The 24,635-nt window shown below is 37.0% G+C and overlaps 1 protein-coding gene across 8 annotated transcripts in view; it reads left to right on the top strand.

Moving 5' to 3' along the window:
* Window positions 1-24,635, top strand: part of lrp1bb (low density lipoprotein receptor-related protein 1Bb) — a 288,809-nt gene that overhangs the window by 223,306 nt on the left and 40,868 nt on the right. For all 8 annotated transcript variants that reach the window (XR_014532697.1, XM_083536546.1, XM_083536541.1 and 5 more), the window contains 16 exons: window positions 40-159; window positions 571-699; window positions 883-1,005; window positions 4,637-4,777; window positions 5,116-5,303; window positions 7,811-7,994; window positions 9,461-9,546; window positions 11,838-11,960; window positions 19,518-19,699; window positions 19,784-19,983; window positions 21,403-21,591; window positions 21,676-21,824; window positions 21,929-22,022; window positions 22,381-22,497; window positions 23,089-23,208; window positions 24,482-24,601. Coding sequence is in view for 7 of the 8 variants with exons in the window: in XM_083536546.1 (XP_083392672.1) it covers window positions 40-159; window positions 571-699; window positions 883-1,005; window positions 4,637-4,777; window positions 5,116-5,303; window positions 7,811-7,994; window positions 9,461-9,546; window positions 11,838-11,960; window positions 19,518-19,699; window positions 19,784-19,983; window positions 21,403-21,591; window positions 21,676-21,824; window positions 21,929-22,022; window positions 22,381-22,497; window positions 23,089-23,208; window positions 24,482-24,601 (2,265 nt within the window). In the remaining variant the exon portion in view is untranslated. The remainder of the gene's footprint in view (window positions 1-39; window positions 160-570; window positions 700-882; window positions 1,006-4,636; window positions 4,778-5,115; window positions 5,304-7,810; window positions 7,995-9,460; window positions 9,547-11,837; window positions 11,961-19,517; window positions 19,700-19,783; window positions 19,984-21,402; window positions 21,592-21,675; window positions 21,825-21,928; window positions 22,023-22,380; window positions 22,498-23,088; window positions 23,209-24,481; window positions 24,602-24,635) is intronic.

The following is a 24,635-nucleotide window of genomic DNA, read 5'->3' as shown; positions in this document are numbered from 1 at the left end:
CTTTCTTATCCACACTTTCTGAACCTTTATTGTTGATAGATTCCTCCTGTCTTTGGAACCAATTTGCTTGCTCCAAGAACAAGTGTATAGCCAAGCAATGGCTATGTGATGGAGAAGATGACTGTGGAGATGGAGTGGATGAGAGTGATGATCTTTGTGGTATGTCCTATAGCACACACATTTATTTTATAGATAAATGATTCCCAACTCCACACTATAGGAGAAAACTTCTAAATACAGTGAAACTGGGAAGCAGCTGTTTTGATTCATTTGGTAATAAAAGGAAATCTTGCAATGTTAAGCAAATAAATAATAATTTAATTGGATTGTCTTGAAATGTGAGAGATATTAACAGAACTGTCCATTATTCATGTCCATTTGCCCATTAACAAGCAAAAAACAATAATAAACAAAGCAAACTATTTTCAGACTAACTGAATGAACATTACTTAACTTTTTATTAATTTCAAGATTTTGGAACAAGTTCTAATGATATGCCTTAGCACATGAAAATATGATTTGGAACAGTAAGGAGTAACAGCTTCACTAACACGATTTTTACATACACAGGCTCAGTGACATGTGGCCCCGGATTGTTCAGCTGCTCAGGGTCTTATGCTTGTGTGCCCAAGCGCTGGCTCTGTGACGGAGAAAGGGATTGTCCTGATGGCAGTGATGAACTGGCAGCTGCTGGCTGTGGTATTTATTTATTTATTTATTTATTTATTTATTTATTTATTTATCTATTTATCTATTTATTCATTTATACATGTATTCCCTCACTCACTCGGTATTGGGTTATGGAAAAAAGAATGCAATAATATATTAGTTTACAGTAGTTAACTGTAGCAACTAAATTCATCACCTGTTTTCTGGTTGCAGCGCCTAATAACACATGCGATGAGAATACCTTCAGATGTCATAACAAGGCCTGCATCCCCAAACGCTTTGTCTGTGACCATGACAATGATTGTGGCGATGGTTCAGATGAGTCAGTCGAATGCGGTCAGTGTTTCCTTTGTCTTTATTATGCATCTGTGATGAATTGTCCATCTGTCAAGTGCATCCCAATGAGCTACACTTAATTTAATGCCAATGTGTCAAGCCGTTGCTGTGATACTGCCACCTTTCCTGTTCATAGCAAATGTTTAAAATTACAAACGAACTCAAGCTTTATTTCTTAACACCATGTTAAGATAATGTATGTGCCAAGATTGGTTTCAGTATATAACAGCATTGCTAAGACATGCTTTCATTTACTGTTTGGAGCCTGTAACGAATAAACTGGTTCCGCATTGGAAGACTTAGAGACAGGCAGACGTTCACCAAGCAGAGCTTTTTTTGTTCAATTTAATTATTAAGCTAGGGCTCAGTCTGGCGCGTTTCGGTACGCCTTTCCACTTGACGTCTGCTGGCGCCCATTCGCGGATTGGCCCGCCTTTCCCCGGCGTCCGCCCATCTCACTCATGGATCGTCACGTTTTTTTTTTCTTTAGCGATCGTCTGAGTTTCCACACGGAGTGGCACGCCTTTTCTTGCCGTCCCCCCGAGTGCACTCGACGGCCGGCACGTCTTTTACCGGCCCCCACCTGTGTTTAGTCACCTTTCGGGGGTCCTTCCACTCGTCTCTGCTTGGTGGCGCTCTTCCTCTGAGACTGGTGTCTCTTTCTTCTTTATTGGCGTGATTAGTCTATTTAGCTGCAGGTGTTTCTTACTGGTCATTCCACCTGGTTCCACCCTCCTATTGCTCACCGCGGAGACTTGACCATCAAATTCATTTGCGTTTTCTGGATACACATCCTGAATATCTTAAATTCAACTTTTGTGCTGCAATTCATTTTGTAATATATTTTTATACAATTTTAGATGAATTTATGATGCCAGAATTTGTAGAGGAGGTTTTCTGTTGAAAAATAAATAAAGGAAAATGACAAACTTCCTGGCATGTCACAGTTTTTTGATTGCACGTTGCAGGCAATCAACAGAAATAAGAATCATGATTGAACATGCAAAAAATTGACTAGAGCAAGTAAAGGCCACACTGGGTTCCACTCTTGTCAGCTAGGAACTGGAATCATTAAAACAGGCACAGACTCATTGAAACTGGACAACTGAAAATTAGAAGAAAAAAAAATCACCTGGTCTTGTTCCAGTCTCCAGCTGTCCAGTTAAGCTGCACCTGTGTCAATGATGGCGCTTCTTGTTTTTAGCTAACCGGAGGGAAATCCAGGCTATTGTAGCCCGTCCATTCCATGGTTTAAAATTTTGTGTGTTCTGAGATGCATTTCAGTTCAACAAGGCTGTATAAAGTGCTAATATACAATGATCAGGCATAACATTATGACCTTATAACATTATGACAATTTAATTGACTAACACCGATTATCTCTTCATCATGACACCTGTAGTGGGTGGAATAATTAGGCAGCAAGTGAAAAGTTTGATCTTAAAGTTGATGTGTTAGAAGCAGAAATAAGCATGTGTAAGGATTTGAGTGAGTTTGATAAGGGTCAAATAAATTGTGATGGTTAGATGACTGGGGGATGTTCCTGGTCTGCAGTGGTCAGAGTCAATTAAAAAGTGGTCAAAGGAAGAAACAGTGGTAAACCGGCGACAGAGTCATGGGTGGCTCACTGATGCACGTGGAGAGTGAAGGATGGTCCATGTGGTCCGATTCAACAGACAAGCTCCTGTAGCTCAAATTGCTGAAGAAGCAGAGCAGAGCAGAACAGGGTCAGAATAAGGAACAGGATCAGGAATAGAAACGAAAACAAGAATAGGATCAGGATCCAGAGCTGGTACGGTGGCAGGAATAATCTCAGTGGGCTAGGGAGCCGGTAAAACAATCTGGCCCTGAGCTAAAGTCATGATATCCTTATAAACCGGGTGGCATGGGAAAAACGGCAAGTTGGCTCGGACCCGGAAGTGCGCGCCCAGAATCCGGAGGTGCGCTGTGTGCCCGGAAGTTTCTGACAATTACAGTTTTGGATCATCACTGTTTTTTAAGCTAAGAGTTGTTCATTTGTGTCAATGTTCATTTAACATTAAAAACCAAGCATATTGCTCAATGCTGTATGTCTGCAACATGTGCATGTAAGAAAGGTTTTACAATCAATGGCATACAATACCAGTCAAAAGTTTGTGCAAACCCCATCCTTCAGTGGTTTTCTTTTCTTTTTTTTTTACATTAAGAAAGAAAGTTACGAAAAAACATATGGAATTATGTACTAAACAAAAACTTGTTGAACAAAGCGGAATATATTTAGTATTTTAGATCGTACAATGCAGATGGGAAGGCTGCAAAATGGGGTCACTGCAAAATGCTGTGGTAGCCATGCTGTTTAAGTGTCTGCCACTTGATCTCTAAGAACATTTATATAAATCGGCAGTTTCTGAGGCTGGTATTTCTAATAAACTTATCCTTTGCAGCAGAGGTAGCTCTTGGTCTTCCTTTTCTGGGATGCATAAGCGAGCCTGTTTCATCATAGGGTTTGATAGTTTTGGAGACTGCACTTGGGGATGCATATAAAGTTAGTCAGATTTTTTTAAAGTAACAATTGACTGTTTGTCTCGTTACTTAACCCGAGTGTTTCTTGCCTTAATATGGATTGATGCAATAGTTGTATTAGCATTATAGGGCTATTGACTCTACTCACCCTTTCCTTTGCAAGATAAATGTTTGTCTTAATGTTACAGATCAATTCTTAAAAAGACAAGTGAATTAAAACTATTTCAGGTGACTACATTGTGAATCTGATTAAAGAGTACCATGAGTGTGCCAAGCTGTCATTAAAGTTAAATGTGGCTACTTTGGATCTAAAATATATAACATATTCAGGATTGTTTAACTCTTTTTTGTTTATTACATAATTTGTAGTGTATACAACTAACAGACACTGAGGAAGAGGTCCAAACTTTTGAATCTTGGGCTAGTTTCTTACTCAGCTGCTCTTCTTTGAGATTGGAACATTTTTACAAACATTAGAAAATAGTATAGTAATCGTTTGAATATGTTTATAAAAGTAAAACGGTCTTGACTCCGTTGTAATTAGCACCGCTTTGTAAAAACAGGTGCTATCAAGATGTTGCCAGAAGCTTTCCTGTTAGTTTATTAAATATCTACATTCAATAGATCCATGTCCTAATCCATGTTCTATTTTGCAAGTTATAGAAAATCCCAGGTACATATCTGTGTTTTCCAGAATGCTTTTATCAGATCAATCTCTAAGCATGTCAAGATTAAAAGCTGATGTATGTGTTGTGTCTTTTTTTTACTTCACAGGATCTTATAAATGATGCACAGCGTGCTTTGATGAGGCACTTTTTCAATTTGTATATTTCTGTTCTATATAAAATAAGTGCTATTCCATATTATAAGTAGATTAGACTTCATATTACTAGTGACAGCATGTAACGATTGTGATTTGCAGACAAAGCAGCAGGTTTTTATTTTAAGCCAGAACATAGGTACTTAAGAAAATCATTATCCACTTAATTTTTATCGTAACTATTTGTTACTATGCCTGATTTTGTTTTACCCAGTATTTTTAAAGCAGAGCAGTTATGTTGTTTTCTAAAGTATTCAAACAGTGATGGGAATGAGAGTCAGCGGGCTAACAGTGAAATCTCTCCTGCAGCGTACCGCTCATGTGGGCCAGACGAGTTTCGCTGTGCTGATGGCCGTTGCTTACTCAGTGCGCAGTGGGAGTGTGATGGTTACCCAGACTGCCCAGACCACTCAGACGAGCTCCCCCACAATCTGAAATGCCTGGCAGCCGGTAAAAAGCCTGCAGAGTGCTGATGAAATGTGTTTGACTGATGAACATAGGGTTTACCGAATATCTAAGGGAATACAAATGGCACTGGCAACAGTGTACATTAAAGCAAGTGCTTGAAGAGAATGAGGCTGACTTGAGGGATGGCATGTTTTTTAACTGAATGCACCTAGAATCTGTAGAAAGCCTTTGAGCTTATTGGCACTTGCAATATGTACGGAATAGCGTGTGGCCTTCTGCTGTTTTTGCTTTTTATTGCAAAGTAGAAAACAAAATTTAGTTGAATTCAAGTTTTCTCAAAAAGCATGTGCTCTGTTTTCTTTTTCTTGTTGTCCTTCCAGAGAGCCTGTGCAATGGCTCCTTTTTTATGTGTTCCAATGGACGATGCATATCTGAGACAAGCCTTTGTGACCAGAAAGATGACTGCGGGGATCGCTCAGATGAAAAAAACTGCAACGTTAATGAATGTCTCAATCGACGTGTTAGTGGATGTACTCAAGACTGCCAGGATTTACTAGTTGGATACAAGGTTGGTTAGTGGATGTTAACTGTCTTTCATGACATAACATCCATTTTTATAATCAGTAGAGTATTATAATGTCTGATACCAAAATGCATTGTACTGAATTGGTTAATCCAACATATGTTACTGCATAATATAGCACGATGTGTAGTACTCTGTATATACTGATGTACCTAAATAAGCTGTTTGCTAACAGAACCAAAGCTTCTTTAAATGACTTCTATTCATAATTACAAGTCACTATGTTGTGGTCTTGATGGAGCAATTTAATTCAGTTTTATTATATTAGTTTAATTTGAATAACACCTATAACACTGGCCATTGTTCCAAAGCAGCTTTACCAAACTAAATAGATTACAAATATAATTTTTTTATTTTATTTAATAAAATGTATCCTTGTGACAGTAAAAGGAAAATTTGTGTTTGGTTTCGCTAATGTTGAGGTTATCACCTGTTTACTGATAGAGACTCGATTCTTCATGGTGATTGTACAGTAGTACTACGCCATTGTAGCAAACTGTTTATGTTAATCACATAACAGTTCATGATTCTTGTTTTTAACCCTCCACTATAACCTCATGGATTGCCTCCTTAGATTGTTCATGTGGAACCACCTCAGCTGCACAGGGTGGTCCCCATTCGAAAAGAACTTTACCTAAGAGAAGCCTATTCACAAAAGGCTTGACTAAACAAATGTTTTAAACCTAGACCTATGCAATGAGTCCCAAACACTAATTGAAAAACTGTTCAATAAATGAAACACTTCTTATTTAAAAAAATCAGCTATATAAACAGTCATCATTAGCACTTGCTACACTAAAAGGACAAAAGTATTGGGATGTTGACGTTTCCAGCCATATATGTTTTTTTTTTTCTCAAACTGCTACCCCAATGTTTGAGGCTTACAATTGTACAGGATGTCTTTGGATGTTGTAGCATTACATTTTCCCTTTAACTAGGAAACAAATACCTTTGCTAGCATGACAATGCCCCTGAGCACAAAGCGAGTTCTATGTAGATATGGTTTACATGGGTTAGAGTGGAAGATCTCAAATGGCCTGCTGCAGAGATCTGACCTCAACCCTACTGAACATCTTTGGTATGATTTGGAATGTTGACTGCACATCAGGCCTTCTTACCTTACATAGATTTTTTTTTTCAGGTAACCTTTTATCCATTTATAAACAGTCTCACTTCCTTTTAAATTTGGCTTTCACTAGATTCATTTGTTTGTTGTTTGAGTGCATTTGTGGCTTTATTTGTTTGTTTTTCGTCTGGGCACCAGTTCTATCACTGATGATTGAACACTTGAATGAAATAGTGATTTGGCATAAACAGAATGTTTGGTTTAGTTTCACTGCATTTTTCTCCATGTGAGGTGGATGAAGCAGCTGTACTCCACACATGCTAATATTTACCAATTCTTTAGGTGTCAGGTTCTGTTTTTCACTGTAACCCTAACAATATTTGATAAAGAACATACATACCAATTCATTCTGCTTTTTGTTTTCTGAAATATTTTGTGATTATTTCCATAAAATCCTGGCTCATTATCTCTTCACCACAAACATCACTTGAGATCAGCACCCAGGTGAAAACCTATTGATTAAAAACCTTAAGGTCTAGTCCAAAATCACTTGCATTTTAGATTCCATACCTATAGAAGTTCTAGAATAACGATGTGTCGAGCTGCCAACAAAAAGATAAGTCCAGGCCTAAAAATGCTGTCAGGATCCATTAATAATGGCTATGATCACTCCAAAAGATTGACAGTTTCTGAAAGGTGGCTAGGCTGCCTGGTTCATACCAAAGTCACAAATGTCTTCCCCACATGACCTTTGGCAATCAGAGCTGTCAGACTATTGGTCTAAGGCAAAATTGTGTCCAATATCTTCTTCTCTGAATCAATAAAGGGTTTATTGAAACACAACAAATGCCAGAGGACACATAGGTGATGACCTTTATCTTCAACCAGGGAAGTATAAATATAAGGCTCTGCACAAAGCTCTATAAGCTGAGTACAGACTGGAGAAGGATCAGGAAAAACAGTAACTGACTCAGCCAAAAGTCCTGAGAAATGTATTGCTCTGTTGCTCAAATACTTTTCCTTCTGTGAAAATTGCAGTAGTATTCAGTCTGAAAACACATTCATGTTACAAACAAAGGTTCTGCTTGGTTTGAATTAATATGCTTTTTAGGCAGCAAATCTGACTGTTACTGCTTTACTGCATTTTTGCCCTAACTAAACATTGCATTATTATTTCTGATTTACTCAAAAGTGTCTCTAGGAACTCTAGCTTCTGCCTCACTAATGCATTTATATTTTTAGCTCATTTAAAAGCTTCTGGAAACGGAATAACTGTTGGCAGTTATTTTCACTGGGTGTAGTGCAATAATGACACAATTTTCAGGGAAGCTATCGGAATTCATTTGTTGCACTTGGGTAGTTTAAAGGTGCAAAACATTTGAATTGCTTTCCATCATCCCCCCCACCCCCCGTTCCTTGTGTCTAGTGTAAGTGCTGGCCAGGATTTCACCTGAAGAATGACGGAAAAAGCTGTGTTGACATTGACGAATGCTCCACCACTCACCCCTGCAGTCAAACCTGTATCAACACTTACGGTTCTTACAAGTGTTTGTGTGTGGATGGATACGAAGCCTCAAAATACAACCCTAACAGCTGCAGGTCTCTCTCTGGTAATTACATCTATTCCATACATCATGTGGCTATGTTTGCACCAATGTGTTTGCCATTTTTGTGTTTATGGATTTTTGTTTGTATTTGGAATGCAAATATGGAATAACGGAGGCAAATAAAATTCGAAGTATAAAGAGGCTACAAATGATCAACTCCTTATACTATCACAATGTATTTAGTCACCTGAAAATCTAATCAGGAATGATAAATAAATGTCTCCTTCACTTTACCACTGATTCAATGTCTGTATTTGTTAAATAGCACTATCTTAGATTCTTTTTATATGTACATTGAGAATATGTGGAACGTCCACATCATACAAGTCTCTGTTGCTATAGAAACAGTAAAGAGCACTTTATTATAAAGCTTTGATTAGCATTACAGTGGGCATTACTGTCCGAGCTGTATCGTTATATAAAATGTATCAAATGAAATAATCAAATTTAGGAATTAAACATCCCTGTGGTACAATTTGCAGTCATGTGAAAATTAAAGAACAACCTCTGTGAATGCTATGGTTTTGGGTATCAGGACATAAAAGTCATTCGGTCTTTGTCTTTGAATGAGGTGAATACAGCCTCAGATGAACAACACGTATTACACCCTGTCATTACTTATTTTTACATAAATCAAGCCAAAATGGAGGAACCATGTATGAAAAACAAAGTACACCTTATGAATAGCTTGTAGAACCACCTTTCGTAGCAATAACATGCAGTAATTATGTTTTAAATGACTTTATAAGACTCTCACATCATTGTAGAGGAATTCTGGCTCACTCTTCTTTATAGTTTTGCTTCAATTTAATGAGGTTTGTGCACATTTGTTATTCACAGCACTCGAAAGGTCCTGCGTTTCAGTTGGGTTGAGGTCTGGATTTTGACTGGCCATTGCAACTCTTTGCATCTGTTCTTTTTCAGCCATTCTGTTGTAGATTTTGCTGGTGTGCTTGGGATCATTGTCCTGTTGCATGACCCAGTTTTGGCCAAGCTTTAGCTGTCTGACAGGTGGCTTCACATTTGACACTAGAATTCTTTGGTGTACAGAGGAGTTCATAGCCAACTCAATGACTGCAAGGTCCCCAGAACCTATGCCAGGAAAACAAGTTTAAATCATCAGCCCTTCACCACTGTGCCTGACAGTTGGTATGAGGTGTTTGTGCTGATACGCTGTGTTTGGTTTTTACCCAGCAGTAAAGGTGTATTTTGCTTTTCTCACATGTCTTTTCCATTTTGGCTGTATTTTTATAAAATAAATAATGACATGGTGGAATATATCATGTGTTGTTTATCTGTATTTTTATGTCCTGAAAATATAGAATTCATAAAGGACTTTTCACTCTATTGTATAATATTACATTTAATGACATACTCTGTGTTAATAATGAGAAGACCTAACAATGGCTTGCAGTTACTGTTTAGAATATGTTTTTACACGTTTCTTCTTTATTTCTTTTATTATTCAGCTGAAGAGCCTTTTCTTATCCTTGCTGATCATCACGAAATCAGAAAACTGAGCGTTGATGGCTCTAATTACACGCTTCTGAAACAGGTAAAGCTTTTTCTCTTCCAACCTGCTTCATTTACTTTACTGTTGCAATCTATTCTTCACAACTGGTTGGAAAAAAAAATCCACAGCCAGGTTTTTTAATCCGTCCCACAGAATGTGTTCCTATAAATCTTAGTCGTGATTCACAGAGCAATCTATGAAACGGAACTGTTAAAAGCTTAATAGAGTCCCAATTAAGAGCCATGGTGATGTGATTGTGATAACAGCACACTAGCAGTTGTTGGCCCTCACTTTTGAGAAGACTAATTGAAGTCATTAAACAGTGCACTTTCTGTGCAGCTTCACATTAATAGAGTGAAAACAAATTGTGTGTCCGTTGCTTGCCTGGGGAAGTAAATCCCTGTAATCCCTCCATGGTATTTAGCATGCTGTTGATTTCATATGGACCATGTTTTCTTGTAGTAGCTTTTATGGAATCTTTCAAACTATTATTGTATTTTATATGTAATATGTGTTGTGACAATGTTTTGGTTTAATATTTTATTGTTAAATAAGTGCATTTGAGTCCGGAATAAGTCCGAGCTAGTTGTTTGCACTCTGTTAATTCTGGTTGAAATTCATGACATTATAAGACTTTTCATAAATTAACACTTTCTATTGAAGAGTCTTATGAATTCCTTTAATCAATATTTTGATTAAATGACTGTCTCTAGTAATATATTTAACCCCAATCGACCTCATGGTAGATCAGTATTCTAAAAGACGTTCACTGTATGTCAGTCATGGCAGTTTTTTAGCGACCAGGTGCCTGTGATAAGCAGATTGGATATCTGGGTTATAGATTTTTTTTTCTGTGTGTGTATTTGCCTGGCAGTAGGTTTAGGTTTAGATTTGAAATTAAATTATGCTGGTATGATGCACCACAATACCAAACCTATTGCAGAAGCAACTTGTTCTGATCCCACTACATACTGTGCTACACCAGTAAAAAATCTGGATTACGGTAGAATGATGTTCCCCAGGTAGTTTAAATAGTGCAACTTATTTTAAATGATCTCGTAAATTTACTCATACACGTTTAAAAAAAACTATAAACCTGTTTGGTTCTTTTTTTTTTATTAACTTGTAATAATGCATTTAAAAGGCTTACATAGTTTAATGTGCTTTTTAGGCAAAAATATTCATTTTGCACTAAAAACAACAGCAGTTTTAATAATTATGGTGAAATCTATATGGACACCTAGCCATCACACCTACATGCTACTGCTGTCACAAATTTGGAAGCACATTGTTGAATAGGATGTCTTTGTAATTATAATGTCTACCAATATAATTTCCTTTCACTGTAAATAAATAACCAAAACTAGCTAGCCTGCTCCATAAGGACACGGTATGCTAAAGTTAGGGTGGAAGAACCTGAGTGGCCTGCACAGAACCCTAAACTTAATGTAACTGGACTGTATAAAATTATAACAGTAGTGGGGGGAACTAAACCTGGCGTGAGATGTCCAAAAAGCACCTCTATTGGTATGATTGGTCAGGTGTCCACAAGATTTTGGTCAAACATAAATAATGAAAAGGGTTTACAACTCTGTGAACCTTATTTCCCTGCCCAGTTTTAGGTTTTGTCTACTTCCAGCATGTCCAGCTGATAAAAGGTTTTAATGACGATTTTGTAAGAAGTATATTTCAACATATGGAAAAACTGTGCTATTATAACTACACAGCTCATATTTTGCCCTTTAAAACATTTTCTTTCTTGCAGTTTAATTATCACCCAGTCCCTGTGATTCAGACTATCTATCCACAAAGAAACTGATAAAGGTGCCATTTCTGTTTCACTCGTCAACTGATCTTGGCATCTGTGCTGAGGTGAGCAGGGCTGTCCTGGTGAACAGCAGACTGCCTTTCCTGACTGACAACACATTGATGCCAACCTGACAGTAACGGATGTAGCTCAGTATCCTGTTGAAAGGCTCTCTGAACCCTATTTCAGCACATTTCTCAGGCATCAGTCGCTAAACCTGCTGTTCTAAAATCAATGCACTGATTAGATATCAGCTGGATGTATACGTGCTGTTTTTCTCATCTACATTCCTGCCAGATTTACTCTGCGAGACTAAAGCAAAAGTGCATATGGAGTGGCTAATTAAGCTCTCCAGCTAATTGAGTAACAGAACAAGGCTGCATGTATTGCTCTTTTGTGCATTTGAGAAGCTGTGCTGCTTCATTTCAATCAACTTGGTTGAACAGGAGAGATTATTATTTATTTATTTTTTACTTTTGGGCTGTGGGAAGAATAACACTTTCAATTTATGTGTTCTTTGTGAAAGGGTCTCAACAATATTATCAGCTTGGATTTTGACTACAGAAAAGAGTTCATCTACTGGGTAGACTCAAGCAGACCCAGCGGGAGAAGGATCAACAGAATTCGGCTGAATGGTAGTGATCTTAAGGTATGGTTAACATGCTTTTAGTTTTCTTAAAGACGTTGATTTATTCTTTTTTTTTATAAAATGAATGAATCTGATTATTCATGAATTTTTTCATCATAGATTTATATTCATATTTTTAAGAGATGTTTTGCTGTGTTACTGGCTCTATAATCAGCACAAATAGAGTTTTTTCTTTTTAGAAATAATCATCAGCAATTAGCATTATCTCAAAAACATTTGCTTTGCAGGCTTATATAGGAAACAGGGAAGTATAAGAAATAGTCATCTCTACAGTATTATTTTAAGAAAAATAGTTGCGTTAAAGAAATATTACACACCTGTATGTCCAGTAATGGATGTAAAATGACACATAAGATGGTGAGGAAGGGCAAGAGAAAGACAAAGATAAAACCTGGATAACAGTTGTGTTGATTCTTTGAGTTGAGGTTCCAAATTAACTACTGTAGCAGATTCCACATCCATAAAAACAAGCAAAGTGCAGCTAAAACGTTACACCATATGTGTCACTGGAGCTACATTTAGATCAGTGTTTTACTAAGCTCCATGTTAAAGAAGCGTGACCCATATTTAAAATACTACAATGCAGAATGTGTACTATATCGATAGCTGATTTCTAAAATTGGTTTTCAAGAGTTCAAAGGTAATTTAGGTATTTTAGTTTAAAGCCTAGTTAAGAGGAGGCTAAGACTTAGTCATAGGTGGAGCTCTCAGTAAGAGATTAACTCCAACAACAATATTAACCCATACATGCTTATATTAATTTCTTATTTTTATTTTTTCCATTTTTTAATTTCAGTCCACAGATTTTACATCTGGCCTACTTTCATTCAGTTCTATTTTAATTTGTATAGCGCTTTTAGCAATGGACATTGTCACAGACAAGCTTTACAAAAATATGTACAGTAAATTTAAGATACATATATAAATGTATTCCTAATAAGCAAGCCAAAAGTGTACCGTATGTGCATTTTAGGAAAAACTTCCTAAAATGCATAAGGAAAAAAACAATGGGAGAAACCAGACTTCACAGGGAATATATTTAGAAGGGTGATGCCAGAATAAATTATTCATAAATCATAACCTGTGTGCTATATGGTTACTATATGGGGAATGCATGACCAACTGGTCAGAATAAAAGCATTGGGATGCATCAGACATGTTCTGGACAGCAGAAGGTGTCAGGGTCATTGATTATCTCAGGAGTACCGAGAATGTACATGAATATATTAATAGCAATCTGCATTAATAAACATAAATATATAAATCAGCAGCCATGTGTTTTTATGCACCAAAGGCTCTATTTGTGAGCATGGATCAAGTTTTTCCATTTTTAATTGCTAGATTTGATTGTTTTATTTAATGGCAATAGTTTTAATTTAGTTACATTTACATTACATTTATATTCTATACATTTTGTTTATATGTTTTATTTGTACTGTATGTTATTTTTTATTTTGGTTTAATACTTTATGATTTTGATCTTTCTGTCACTGTTGTAATTTACTTTTTTCATAATTATTTGACTATTTTATGTTTTACACATTTTTTTTTTTTTTTTGTTCTCTGTTTTTACTGTTTTATTCTGGATCACTTTCATTTGCATTTTAAATGTATGAGGGTTTCAAAAGAAGCTTCAACAGATATTTGTTTTATAATATTTCTTATTATTATTTGTAATTTGTTTGCAGAGAAAAGACATTCTATTATTTAAGCCATCAATATTTTTCATGCATTATTTATTTTAAATATTACTTTTTGCCCATTCTGCTCACTGTCATTTCCATAAAGAGTGTCAGTAATTATGGAGCTGACTATAACAATATAAATTCTCAAACTAGGCTTGTGTGTGTGTATTAAATGGACCACATGGCTAGGTCTCAGATGGAAGCCTGTATAGAGCTCCTGCTGAGCCATCCTTTCTTTCCAACTCGTTAGCTTCAGTGTAAAGCCAAAACCCTCATTTAGCTTCATTAGAACCAGAACCCCTTGCCCTCTCTGTTTTCCTCTGTCTCTTTCTCTCTCTCTCCCAATACAAATGTCATCTATAGTCCATTACAGCTTGGGGGAGCAATTATTAGAATACTTAAAATGAAACTGTGATTTTATGTTTAGTCTGAAAGTCCATATCATTTACATGCCGAAGGAAAATGGGGGAAAATGCTCTACTCAACAGTGGTCACAGCAGACACAATTATAAGCCACTTATCATAGAAGACGTCGTGCTGCGCAAAATATAGAATCACTTTAACTCAACAAATTCATCAGTCTGAATAGCAAAGGTCAGTATGAGAGTGCATTGATGCAGTCGCTAAAAGATAAAAAAAAAAGATTATTGTATAACATTTAAAGGCACCTTATTTTATTCAATAGCATGTTCATATTGTAAACTACAATGTTTGGTAGCTGATAACTAAATGAAACTCATGAATACACTGTATAATAAAAAATCCATAAATATACAATTAAACAATAATAAGTATATATAGAATATAGATAATAATTATATGTAGAATATATTTTCATAAAATCATTTTTAAATAGAAATGTGCTTAAAATAAAAAGATTGTTTCATAAATTTGCCATGCCTGATAAAAAGTAATGATATACAGCGAAAATACAGTTAAAGTTGTTTACAGCTTTTGTTTTGTTTTTGTATTTTTTTTCCTTTTAAAAGTGCTACGGACACCAATGATCAAAAAAAAAAAAAAAGGCCATTGCCTAGGGGATTTATCATTTTCAGCAGCACTGATTTTTTGTTTTGATATTGTTTTGATAAAGTTTTCAGTAAACATGGGATGATACAGATTTTGGGAGTTGTTTCAACTTTAGATGGTAAGGTTTACCTGTGCTTTATTGCAGTAGTGCAGTTGATCATTAGAAGAAGAAGAAGAAAAAAACAAGGCAAACCTAAGGTTACGTCTGCACACCTAATACACTGGTTGTTATTGAGCCAATTATTTGCATATCCCATTAAATAGTTTTTCTTTGGTGTAAATAAATTCATGACACAAAGTTTTAATATTGTTGTTTGCAAACACAAAAAGTAGGAAAATAATACATACATGCTGTTAATTACTAGCAACGAGTTCATGTGGTTCTGTTATTTTATTTTTTATCTCTTTCTTCTGCTTAAAAAGTTTGAGTGTAAATAATGGCAAGATATACAATTAATAAAAATAGTGTACAGTACTTGTTAAAAGTTTGGAAACACACAATGTTTTCTCATTTTGTGACACATGCCTGTCCCTTCATCCAAATGTGATATTTGTTGCTCTAACTAAGACTCATGTAAGACAGAGAACAGGAAGGAAGATGATAGCAGACTGCTTCATAACCACAATTAAAAATAGAGGTTTAGCTTAATGGTTTGTTGGTACTATGACTGGTAAAGGAAGAGAGAGGTAGATGATGGAGAGGAGAAAGGTAGGTGTGTTGTGTGTTCAGGAGGCCAAGTGGAACGGGAGTAAGGCCAGGAACATTAAAGGTGGGTTTAAACTGTTATACCATGGTGTGGATGGAAAGAGGAATGGTGTAGGGGTGATTCTGAAGGAAGAGTACAGTAAGAGTGTAGTGGAGGTGAAGAGAGTTTCTGATAGAGTGATGAACATGAAGCTAGAAGTTGAAGGGGTGATGATAAATGTCATCAGTGCTTATGCTCCACAAGTCGGCTGTGAGATGGAGGAGGAGGAAAAATTCTGGAGTGAATTAGATGAAGTAGTAGATGGTGTACCTAGGAATGAAAGATTCTTGGTACTTGGTGTGACATCTGAAAATAGAAAGGAAGACAAAGAGGCATGGTGGTAAAATGAGGAAGTGCAGGACAGCATAAGGAGGAAGAGGTTGGCCAAACAGAATTGGGATCGACAGAGAGATGACAAAAGTAGGCAGGAGTACAAGGAGATGCAGCCGCAGGTAAAGAGGGATGTGGCAAAAGCCAAGGAAAAGGCATGTGAGGAACTGTAATTGAAGTTGGACACTAAGGAAGATGAAAAAGGATTTATATCGATTGGCCAGGCAGAGAGACCAAGCTGGGAAAGATGTTCTGCAAGTTAGAGCAATAAAGGATGGAGATGGAAATGTGTTGACTAGTGAGGAGAGTGTGTTGAGAAGGTGGAGGGAGTATTTTGAGCAGCTGATGAACAGGGAAAATAAGAGAGAGAGAAGGTTGGATGATGTGAAGATGGTGAAGCAGGAAGTAGATAGGATTAGTAAGGAGGAAGTGAGAGCAGCAATTAAGAGGATAAAAAGTGGAAAGTCGGTAGGACCAGATGACATACCGTTAGAAGCATGGAGATGTTTAGAAGAGATGGCAGTGGATTCTGAAAGGTGAGAGGATGCCTGGTAATGGAAAAGGAGTGTGCTGTTATCGCTACAGTATGGTTTCATGCCGAGGAAGAACACCACAGATGCCTTATTTACTTTGAGAATGTTGATGGAGAAGTAAAGGTCAGAAGGAGTTGCATTGTGTGTTTGTGGATTTAGAGAAAGCATACGACAGGGTGCCAAGAGAGAAGTTGTGGTACTGTATAAGGAAGTCAGGTGTGCCAGAGAAGTATGTGAGGGTGGTGCAGGACATGTATGAGGACAGTGTGACAGCAGTGAAGTGTGCAGTAGGAACGACAGACTGGTTCAAGGTGAAGGTTGGACTGCATCAAGGGTCGGCTATGAGCCCTTTCCTGTTTGCAGTGGTGATGGACAGGTTGACGGACGAGGTCAGACAGGAGTCTCCCTGGACTATGATGTTTGCGGATGATATTGTGATTTGTGGTGAGAGTAGGGAGCAGGTTGAGAAGAGCCTGGAGAGGTGGAGATATGCACTGGAGAGAAGGGGAATGAAAGTCAGTAGGAGTAAGACAGAGTACATGTGTGTGAATGAGAGAGAGAGGGCAGTGGAGTGGTGCAGTTGCAGAGAGAAGAGGTGGTGACGGTGGAGGAGTTCAGGTACCTGGGGTCAACAGTGCAGAGTAATGGAGAGTGTGTTAGAGAAGTGAAGAAAAGAGTGCAGGCAGGGTGGAGTGGGTGGAGAAGAGTGGCAGGAGTGATTTGTGATAGAAGAGTATCTGTAAGCGTGAAAGGGAAAGTTTATAGGACTGTGGTGAGACCTGCGATGTTGTATGGTTTAGAGACAGTGCCGTTGAGTAAAAGACAGGAGGTGGAGCTGGAGGTAGCAGAGTTGAAGATGCTAAGGTTTTTGTTGGGAGTGACGAGGATGGACAGGATTTGAAATGAGTTTATTAGAGGGATAGCGCATGTAGGACGTTTTGGAGACAAGGTGAGGGAGGCGAGTTTGAGATGTTTGGACACGTAAATAGGAGGGACATGGGGTATATCGGTAGGAGAATGCTGAGAATGGAGGAGGTTTATGTATGTGGTGAAGGAAGACATGCAGGTAGTTGGTGTGACAAAGGCAGATGTAGAGGACAGGGGGGTTGTGGAGACGGATGATCCCCTGTGGCGACCCCTAATGGGAGAACCCGGAAGAAGAAGTTTGGGGTTGTTTTGGAGCAGGGAATGTTGGGAGTCTTATTTCAGGTGAAAGGAACACTAAAACAACATGGCTTTCAATACCATCCTTTTTTTTTTGGAATACAGAAAATTGGAACCAACTTAACCATACAAAACAATGACCCAAAGCATACTGTATGTCCAAGCTCTGTAAAATAAATGTCCAACTAGCAAAATAATCTTTAACAAGGTTTTACAAGAGACATGGCAATTTCTTTTCTTGTTTTATTCCTTTATTTATGTATTTTTGCATTTAAACAAAAAAGAACTCGCATATGTGTCTTAAAAACAATAAAAGACTAGATGTCTTCAAACTTCTGAATATGTTTATCATATTTGTGAAAATCTGGTAGTAAGTAAAATAGAACCATATGGACAGTAGGAATTGCAGTATTGTGACTTATTATTGTTAGAGAAAGTCTGATGTAAGCTATTGTTATGATTTCAACCTGTTTTGAAATGTTTTAAGGGTAGAATCATTTCTTATTATGAAGTTTGACCTTTATAACCTGGGAAAATAAATGGTGAATGTCTGTTGCTGAGTAGGTCCACAATGAGCCACGACCAAGTACTTTGGTATGTTATGAGAATTTTTTTATATATATCACACGATAGCTTGAAGCATAGAGAAACAGTAGCCTGCAGCAAGACACTCACTTCATTACTGTTCGGTTTTGATCTCTATTTTTTCTGCAATATAAAGATGTATTAATGGTTGTGGCTGTGGTAACTTTGCCTTTGTGCTACTCATGTAATTTGCATCGCTGCAGGTGATGCCTTCGGTGCAATCTAATAAGGAAAGCAGAAACGATATGTATTAATTGAAGGATAGTGTTATAGGAACTAGTGTTTATATCTTGCCTTTTTAGGTTTAGCCTTTTTTTCCTGAAATGTACATTGTATGCATTATCATTTTGGGTGATAACAGTTAAGTAGAGACCAATAAAGATGCCATTATTCAACACAGATTCTACGTGCATAGGAAATGTTAAACAATTTTTCAGTTTCTATTTCTATGCTGATGTATTCAAATGTTGACATTTTAATTATGTTAACCTTTTATTTCCTTGGAAGTCAGAGCTTCAAATCAATGTGGCATGATCTCTCCAGAATAGCCCAGGCTTTTGCGTTTTCACTTCGAATATTAATGTGTTTTCTCTCCTTTAAAAGTGGCTTCAGTATTTTAGATTCAGAAACTGCTTAAACTGCTTTAGGTGCAGCCTTGTGAAAGAGGACCGCTGAATAAATGCCTGAGAATATAAGTAATTTTGAGATTTTATTCATAAAGGAGAAACTTTTGTTTTGTTTTTAACCATGACCTCATCAACATGTCCTCATACTTTACCCATTGCTGTCCTCTTCTCTAGTATGTAGCAAGTGCCCACTTGTGTGACTGGTTTTACACACTTCTGAGTCAAAAGAGGAAGTTGGTGAACACAAACAGCACTTTAGTAATTCAATGCAGCAAAGTTCTCACCAGATATTAAATGAAAGAGTGCTGTATTTTTCTAACCTGTTTTGCAGTACATTTTAAAATCATGCAATATGTATGAGGTTGGAATGTCACAAGTTGCATGTGTTATTTTTTTTTATATATGAAACATTGTTCATCCTCAGTGATGGAGGAGATATTACAAGTCATTACGACAGCATGGGTTGCAGTTTCAGGTTTTTTTAACACAGCACATGAAAAACCCAGTTCTGTTTGCAAACTGACATATTTGCTTAGCCCACGAGGGAAGTGTGATTTTCACATCCAGAGAAGAGGCAGCTCATTTAAGCATTTGTTTGTTTAAATTAGCAGAGTTTTTGAGCTCTGACACTTTTTTATTGCTTATCACATCTGGTTTCTTACCTGTAATTTAAAAATATAAGCACTGCATTAGCATTTTGGCTTTGACCTTCTTTTCAGAAAAACATATTTTTGGCAATATCACATCTGGTATTGCATAGAACTAGTGTTTATGTCATGTTACAGACCTTATCCTTGCTTTAATGTGAGAGGTGGTGGTATGCAGAAGGGTCATTAATATTTATGTTTCCATCTGATAGGTCGTTCACCGTGCAGCTGTACCGAGTGCGTTGGCTGTTGACTGGATTGGGAAAAATCTGTACTGGTGTGATATCGAAAGGAAGACCTTAGAAGTATCCAAATCTAATGGCCTCTATCCCACTGTCTTACTGAGCTCTGGCCTACAGAACCCCACAGATGTGGCACTTGATGCCCAGTTAGGGTATGGAACCAATACTTTGTTTTGGATCTGTGCTACTCAGTATAACATGCTTGATGTGAGTTTGTGTGTAATGTTTTATTTTAGGTATGTGTTTTGGATTGACTGCTGTGAAAACCCACGTGTGGGTCGTGCTGGCATGGATGGTCAGGGCCAGATTGTGATTGTGGACAAGGAAATCTACAGCCCCTCTGCCCTCACCATTGACTACACCACTAAGAGGATCTACTGGTCTGATGACAGTCACATCCTATTTGCTAACATGGATGGCTCTCAAAGGCACAAGGGTACAGATACCACCATTACTTGTGTACTGAAAACTCATACACAAGTGGACAATTGACTCATTTCTAAGAGACTTAGGCCACAGTGTCATTTAATTCTCAAATCTGATTGGTCGAAGCTTTTTGATTCATTTTCCGAACTGCATCACTGACAGTAATGAAGGCTGTAATTCAAATCCAAAGTTTATATTAGTGCATTTATTCTGATTTCTTACTTATTGTTTCTATAGTAACAGCGGTTTCACAAGGGTTTGTATGGTGGGCACTTCAACAACCAAACATTTTATCAAGAAAAATGGCAAATTGTTAATATGAAGACATTTTCTGCTAGAAGAAATGTATTTATTATTTATAGAACTTTTATAGATTATAGATCTTTCTTTTTCACCACTAGAAATCCTTCAGGACAATGGATTTGAGTCTTTTCATGTCCTTGGTTACTTGAGACACTACATTTCTTTTTGTCTTATTAAGTTCAATTGAAAGTAGGAAAAAGAGGTTGGTGAGGGGATAACTGTTTATAGCTATAATGCTGTAAGTGATAACAGGAACTAACTTGTCTTGCAGAGAACTTTACATGTAAATATATATGGGTAGAAAGCAGGACAAGGCATTCATGAAAACATTAAAAAAATTATTTGATGCCAATTGACAAAAAGATGTAAGATAAGAAAAAAAAAGGACTTTGGCATACGCTGTTAGAAAAGAATTAATATTTGAAAAGTATGTAGTATGCGAACAGTAAATCTAATACTTTAATTTTTCTATAATATCATGTCCTGTCATGTTTTATTAGGTGTAGATGCATGCCTGCTAAATAATTCTAATGTTTAGTTTAATAATTGTAAGATTTGTAACTGAGAAAGGAGTGCTGACATGCCTGGCAGTAAAATAGATCAAGCATCAAATGGCAAATATTAAGTTTTTATTGCCCTTGACAGCAAATCATTGGTCAGAAAATTAGCAAGAATTAATCAAATGCACTTCTGAGAGATTCTGTGCTACCGTTGCTTATTTACACTTACTGTATATAGTCATCTTGTACTCTTGTACTTGTAAAAAATTATCATGATCATGGTTACAATATTTGATGTCAAATTAAAACACAAAACACTATGACATAACTGGGTGTTATGAAACTTTCCAAAAATATCTTTATTTTACTTTTTTAAAAGATCATCAGTCATAATTTGGTTATCTGCTACACCTAATGCAGCCCAACAAACTCATACATGGAATTTAGGATTGTTAGAGCAGGGGCAAGATAAAGTTAATTCTTTTAATTCTTGCTCATTTCCTGGCCCAAGATTTATTGTTGAGATCATTAAAAGCTTAATACTCTGACATTTTTAGACTTGCCTATTTTTGGCTTTCAATTAATGAGTCAGCAAAATAGATGTTGACTAATATTTTCCACCTTAGTTCCTCACAACCACATCCAGGGTGTGATGGGGCTGACCTTGTTTGAAGACTTCATCTATTGGACAGATGGCAAATCGAAGTCTCTTCGCCGTGCTCACAAAACCTCTGGTTCCCATGCTGTTGAGCTTCTCAATTCCTGGCAGGCCATTAAATCTGTAACAGTTTATCACCCTCTGCGCCAGCCCGAGGGTAAGACTCTCCTTTACTGCTCTTTTACTGGCTTTCGAAAAAGGTAAAGAGTTCCGTCTTTAAACCTGTTATTTCTTCCCCTAGTGCCCAAACATCAGTGTCAGGTGGCTAATGGAGGCTGCAGTCACCTATGCCTTTTGTCCCCTGGTGGAGGACACAAGTGTGCATGCCCTACTAACTTCTACCTGGCTTCAGATGGCAAGACCTGCCTATCCAACTGTACAGCAAGCCAGGTCAGAAGGAGTCCCTTCTTTAATTTAGCCTCGTGTGATAAAGTAGATGAGCAGAACCTTTTTTCCTAAGCTTCAGATTGTGTGTGCTCGACTTCGTTCTGCAGTTTCGCTGTGGCACAGATGAGTGTATACCATTCTGGTGGAAGTGTGACACAGTGGATGACTGCGGTGATGGTTCAGATGAGCCTGCAGACTGCCGTGAGTATCTAAACGAGAGCATTAACCAGCCTGACCATATGAACCCAAACAAATCATTACTGGTAATAATAATGAAATTTTTAAAAAAATTTTTTTACTATTATTAACAGATTTGAATGTAATCTTTCTAATAGAAAGATTTGAATTAAAAACTCCAGTTATTAGTGTCTGAATGTCATTTTTTTACCTCAGAAATTGTCAGGCTGTCAGTAAGTAATTAAGAGAACTGCAGCTATTCTGAAAAGGGCAGGTAGAATTTATTCGCATCAAGGTGATTCTTAAGGATCCGGTTCATTTATGCCACAAGCAGAAATTTCTGGGTCACAGCTTAAATTCACTGTAAATCATTCATTTGCAGCTGAATTCAAATGCCAGCCTGGGCGTTTCCAGTGTGGCACTGGTCTGTGTGCTCTTCCTCCATTCATCTGTGATGGAGAGAATGACTGTGGAGACAACTCGGATGAGGCCAACTGCGGTGAGACCAACACTGTTTCTTTAATCAGATTTTTTTCTATATTTTTTTTTTATTCTTCTTTTTTTTTTTTTTTTTTTTTACCATAACGCTCATATCCTTCTCTTCATATAATGTAGAGCAGATATAGAATATGCACCACACACTGGCAATAATGTCTGAATGGAATTTTTTTCAACAGTAACAAGTCATCTTTATTGCTGTTTTTCTTCTAAGGTTCAATAGCACATAATGCTATCATCAAGTGATCGATTACCACTTTAGAAGCATCAGGGAAAATTACAGGGCATTTTGATGTCCAACACCAGTAATGTGGATGTATTACAGGGAGAACAGATTTTCAACCACAATGATTAATGATGTGCATTGTTCTTCATATTAAATATAGCCAAGCAGCTTGGTACATTATCTATGCAGTATCAGTACCTTGGCTTTTTTTTTTTTTAAGATTGTGATTTATGTAACATATTTTTTTCTTTCCTCAAGCCTCTTTTGTTCTAGCAGCCCCTGTCTCTGAATATTTGTGACAACATCCTGCAGCAAGTGTCGTAGTGAAACTTGTTTTGCCTGCTCTAAAATGCCATCTCTCTGCAGATACATATATCTGTCTGTCGGGTCAGTTCAAGTGCACCAGAAAGCAAAAGTGCATCCCATTAAACCTGCGCTGCAATGGACAGGACGACTGTGGAGATGGCGAGGATGAGACAGATTGTCGTAAGAAACATTATAATGCATTATAAATGTTCATTTTTTTTTAACAGCACGGCTCTGGGTTCAATATATATGTAATTGACTTATAATTGTATAATTGTGATTGTAATTGGTATATTTGTAATTGATAGGGGTATAGATACTGCTAATATATTATCATTTCTATAGTGACAGATCAGTTGCTGTGACCTGTAAGGCAAATGTACATGAACTAAGCCTATTAATATTCTTTTTTTTTTTTTATGTAAGCAAGACAAATATAAATGCGTCTAGGGTATTTTTTGTAAGGAGATATGTGTAAGGAGTCTTCAGTGCTTTGTAGTATTCACTACCTTTCCCATGTAAGAATCTTCAGGATGGAGAACCTTTTTGCTTTCTGGCTTTTCAGTAATTTGCAGAATATTCTTTGGTTTTGTTTGGGGGGAAAAAGAATGGCTAATGAAAAAAAATATGTTAAGTGTTATGATCACCAGAACCATATTATTAAATGCAATTTTAAATGTTTAAAAGCAATAATTCATAAATGAAAATTGCTATTGTCTATGAGGAATAAAACACTTCATAATGCGTTGTTATTGGACTTCAGTATGTTAATGGAATCTCATTACCCAACAATTGATTAATTTCCTATAACAGCTCTTCAGTTGTAAGGTATTATGATAGAATGATACAGACTGTCCCAGATTTACCTCTCCCGAGGAATATTAATGATCCCAACTGGCAGATCTGGAAATAGCTTCTAAGCCATCGAATGAGTCTCAGTTGGGCTCGAACTAGCAGACACTGATTAGGCATTCAGAGGATTGAGTAGTAGAAACCAAAGCCTTTCCTGCAAGAAGTAGAATTAGATGTCATGGGAGAATCGAGTGGCTGGTTGTTACGAGGTGAGCTTTTTTTGTTGTTTTTGTTTTGCTTTTTTTTATTCCTTGATGTAGCTCTTACTCCCAGTGCATTAAAACTGTGACAGACATTCCTCAGCTGTCAGTGTAAAGGACACTGATATGATAGACTATGTGAAGAACATAAAGATGCAAAACCACTGATTTCCTCATCCCTTTCTTCTTTGTTTATTCCAGCCGAAATACTCTTGTGTGGTGTCATTTATTTATTTATTTATTTATTTATTTTTGAGACTTTAACCAGTTCTCTCACTTAAATTTGTATCATAAAAATCATATACATATCTACTTTCTGTTATTATGTTTAAGATGACTAGTCAGACTGATTTGTCTTTCCATTTCCTTTTTACCTCTGTCTACATTTAAACATGTGTCAGCTGAGAGCACGTGTTCACCAGAGCAGTTCCAGTGTAAGGCCACCATGCACTGTATCTCCAAGCTGTGGGTGTGTGACGAGGACCCAGACTGTGCTGACGGCTCTGACGAAGCCAACTGTGGTGAGTGAAGCGGCTTTATTATTCACAAATCAGA

Source organism: Silurus aristotelis, assembly GCF_946808225.1.
Source record: "Silurus aristotelis genome assembly, chromosome: 3".
NCBI classification, from domain to species: Eukaryota; Metazoa; Chordata; class Actinopteri; order Siluriformes; family Siluridae; genus Silurus; species Silurus aristotelis.
Note: the sequence above shows the minus strand (reverse complement) of the source record. Positions and strands in the feature narration are given on the sequence as shown.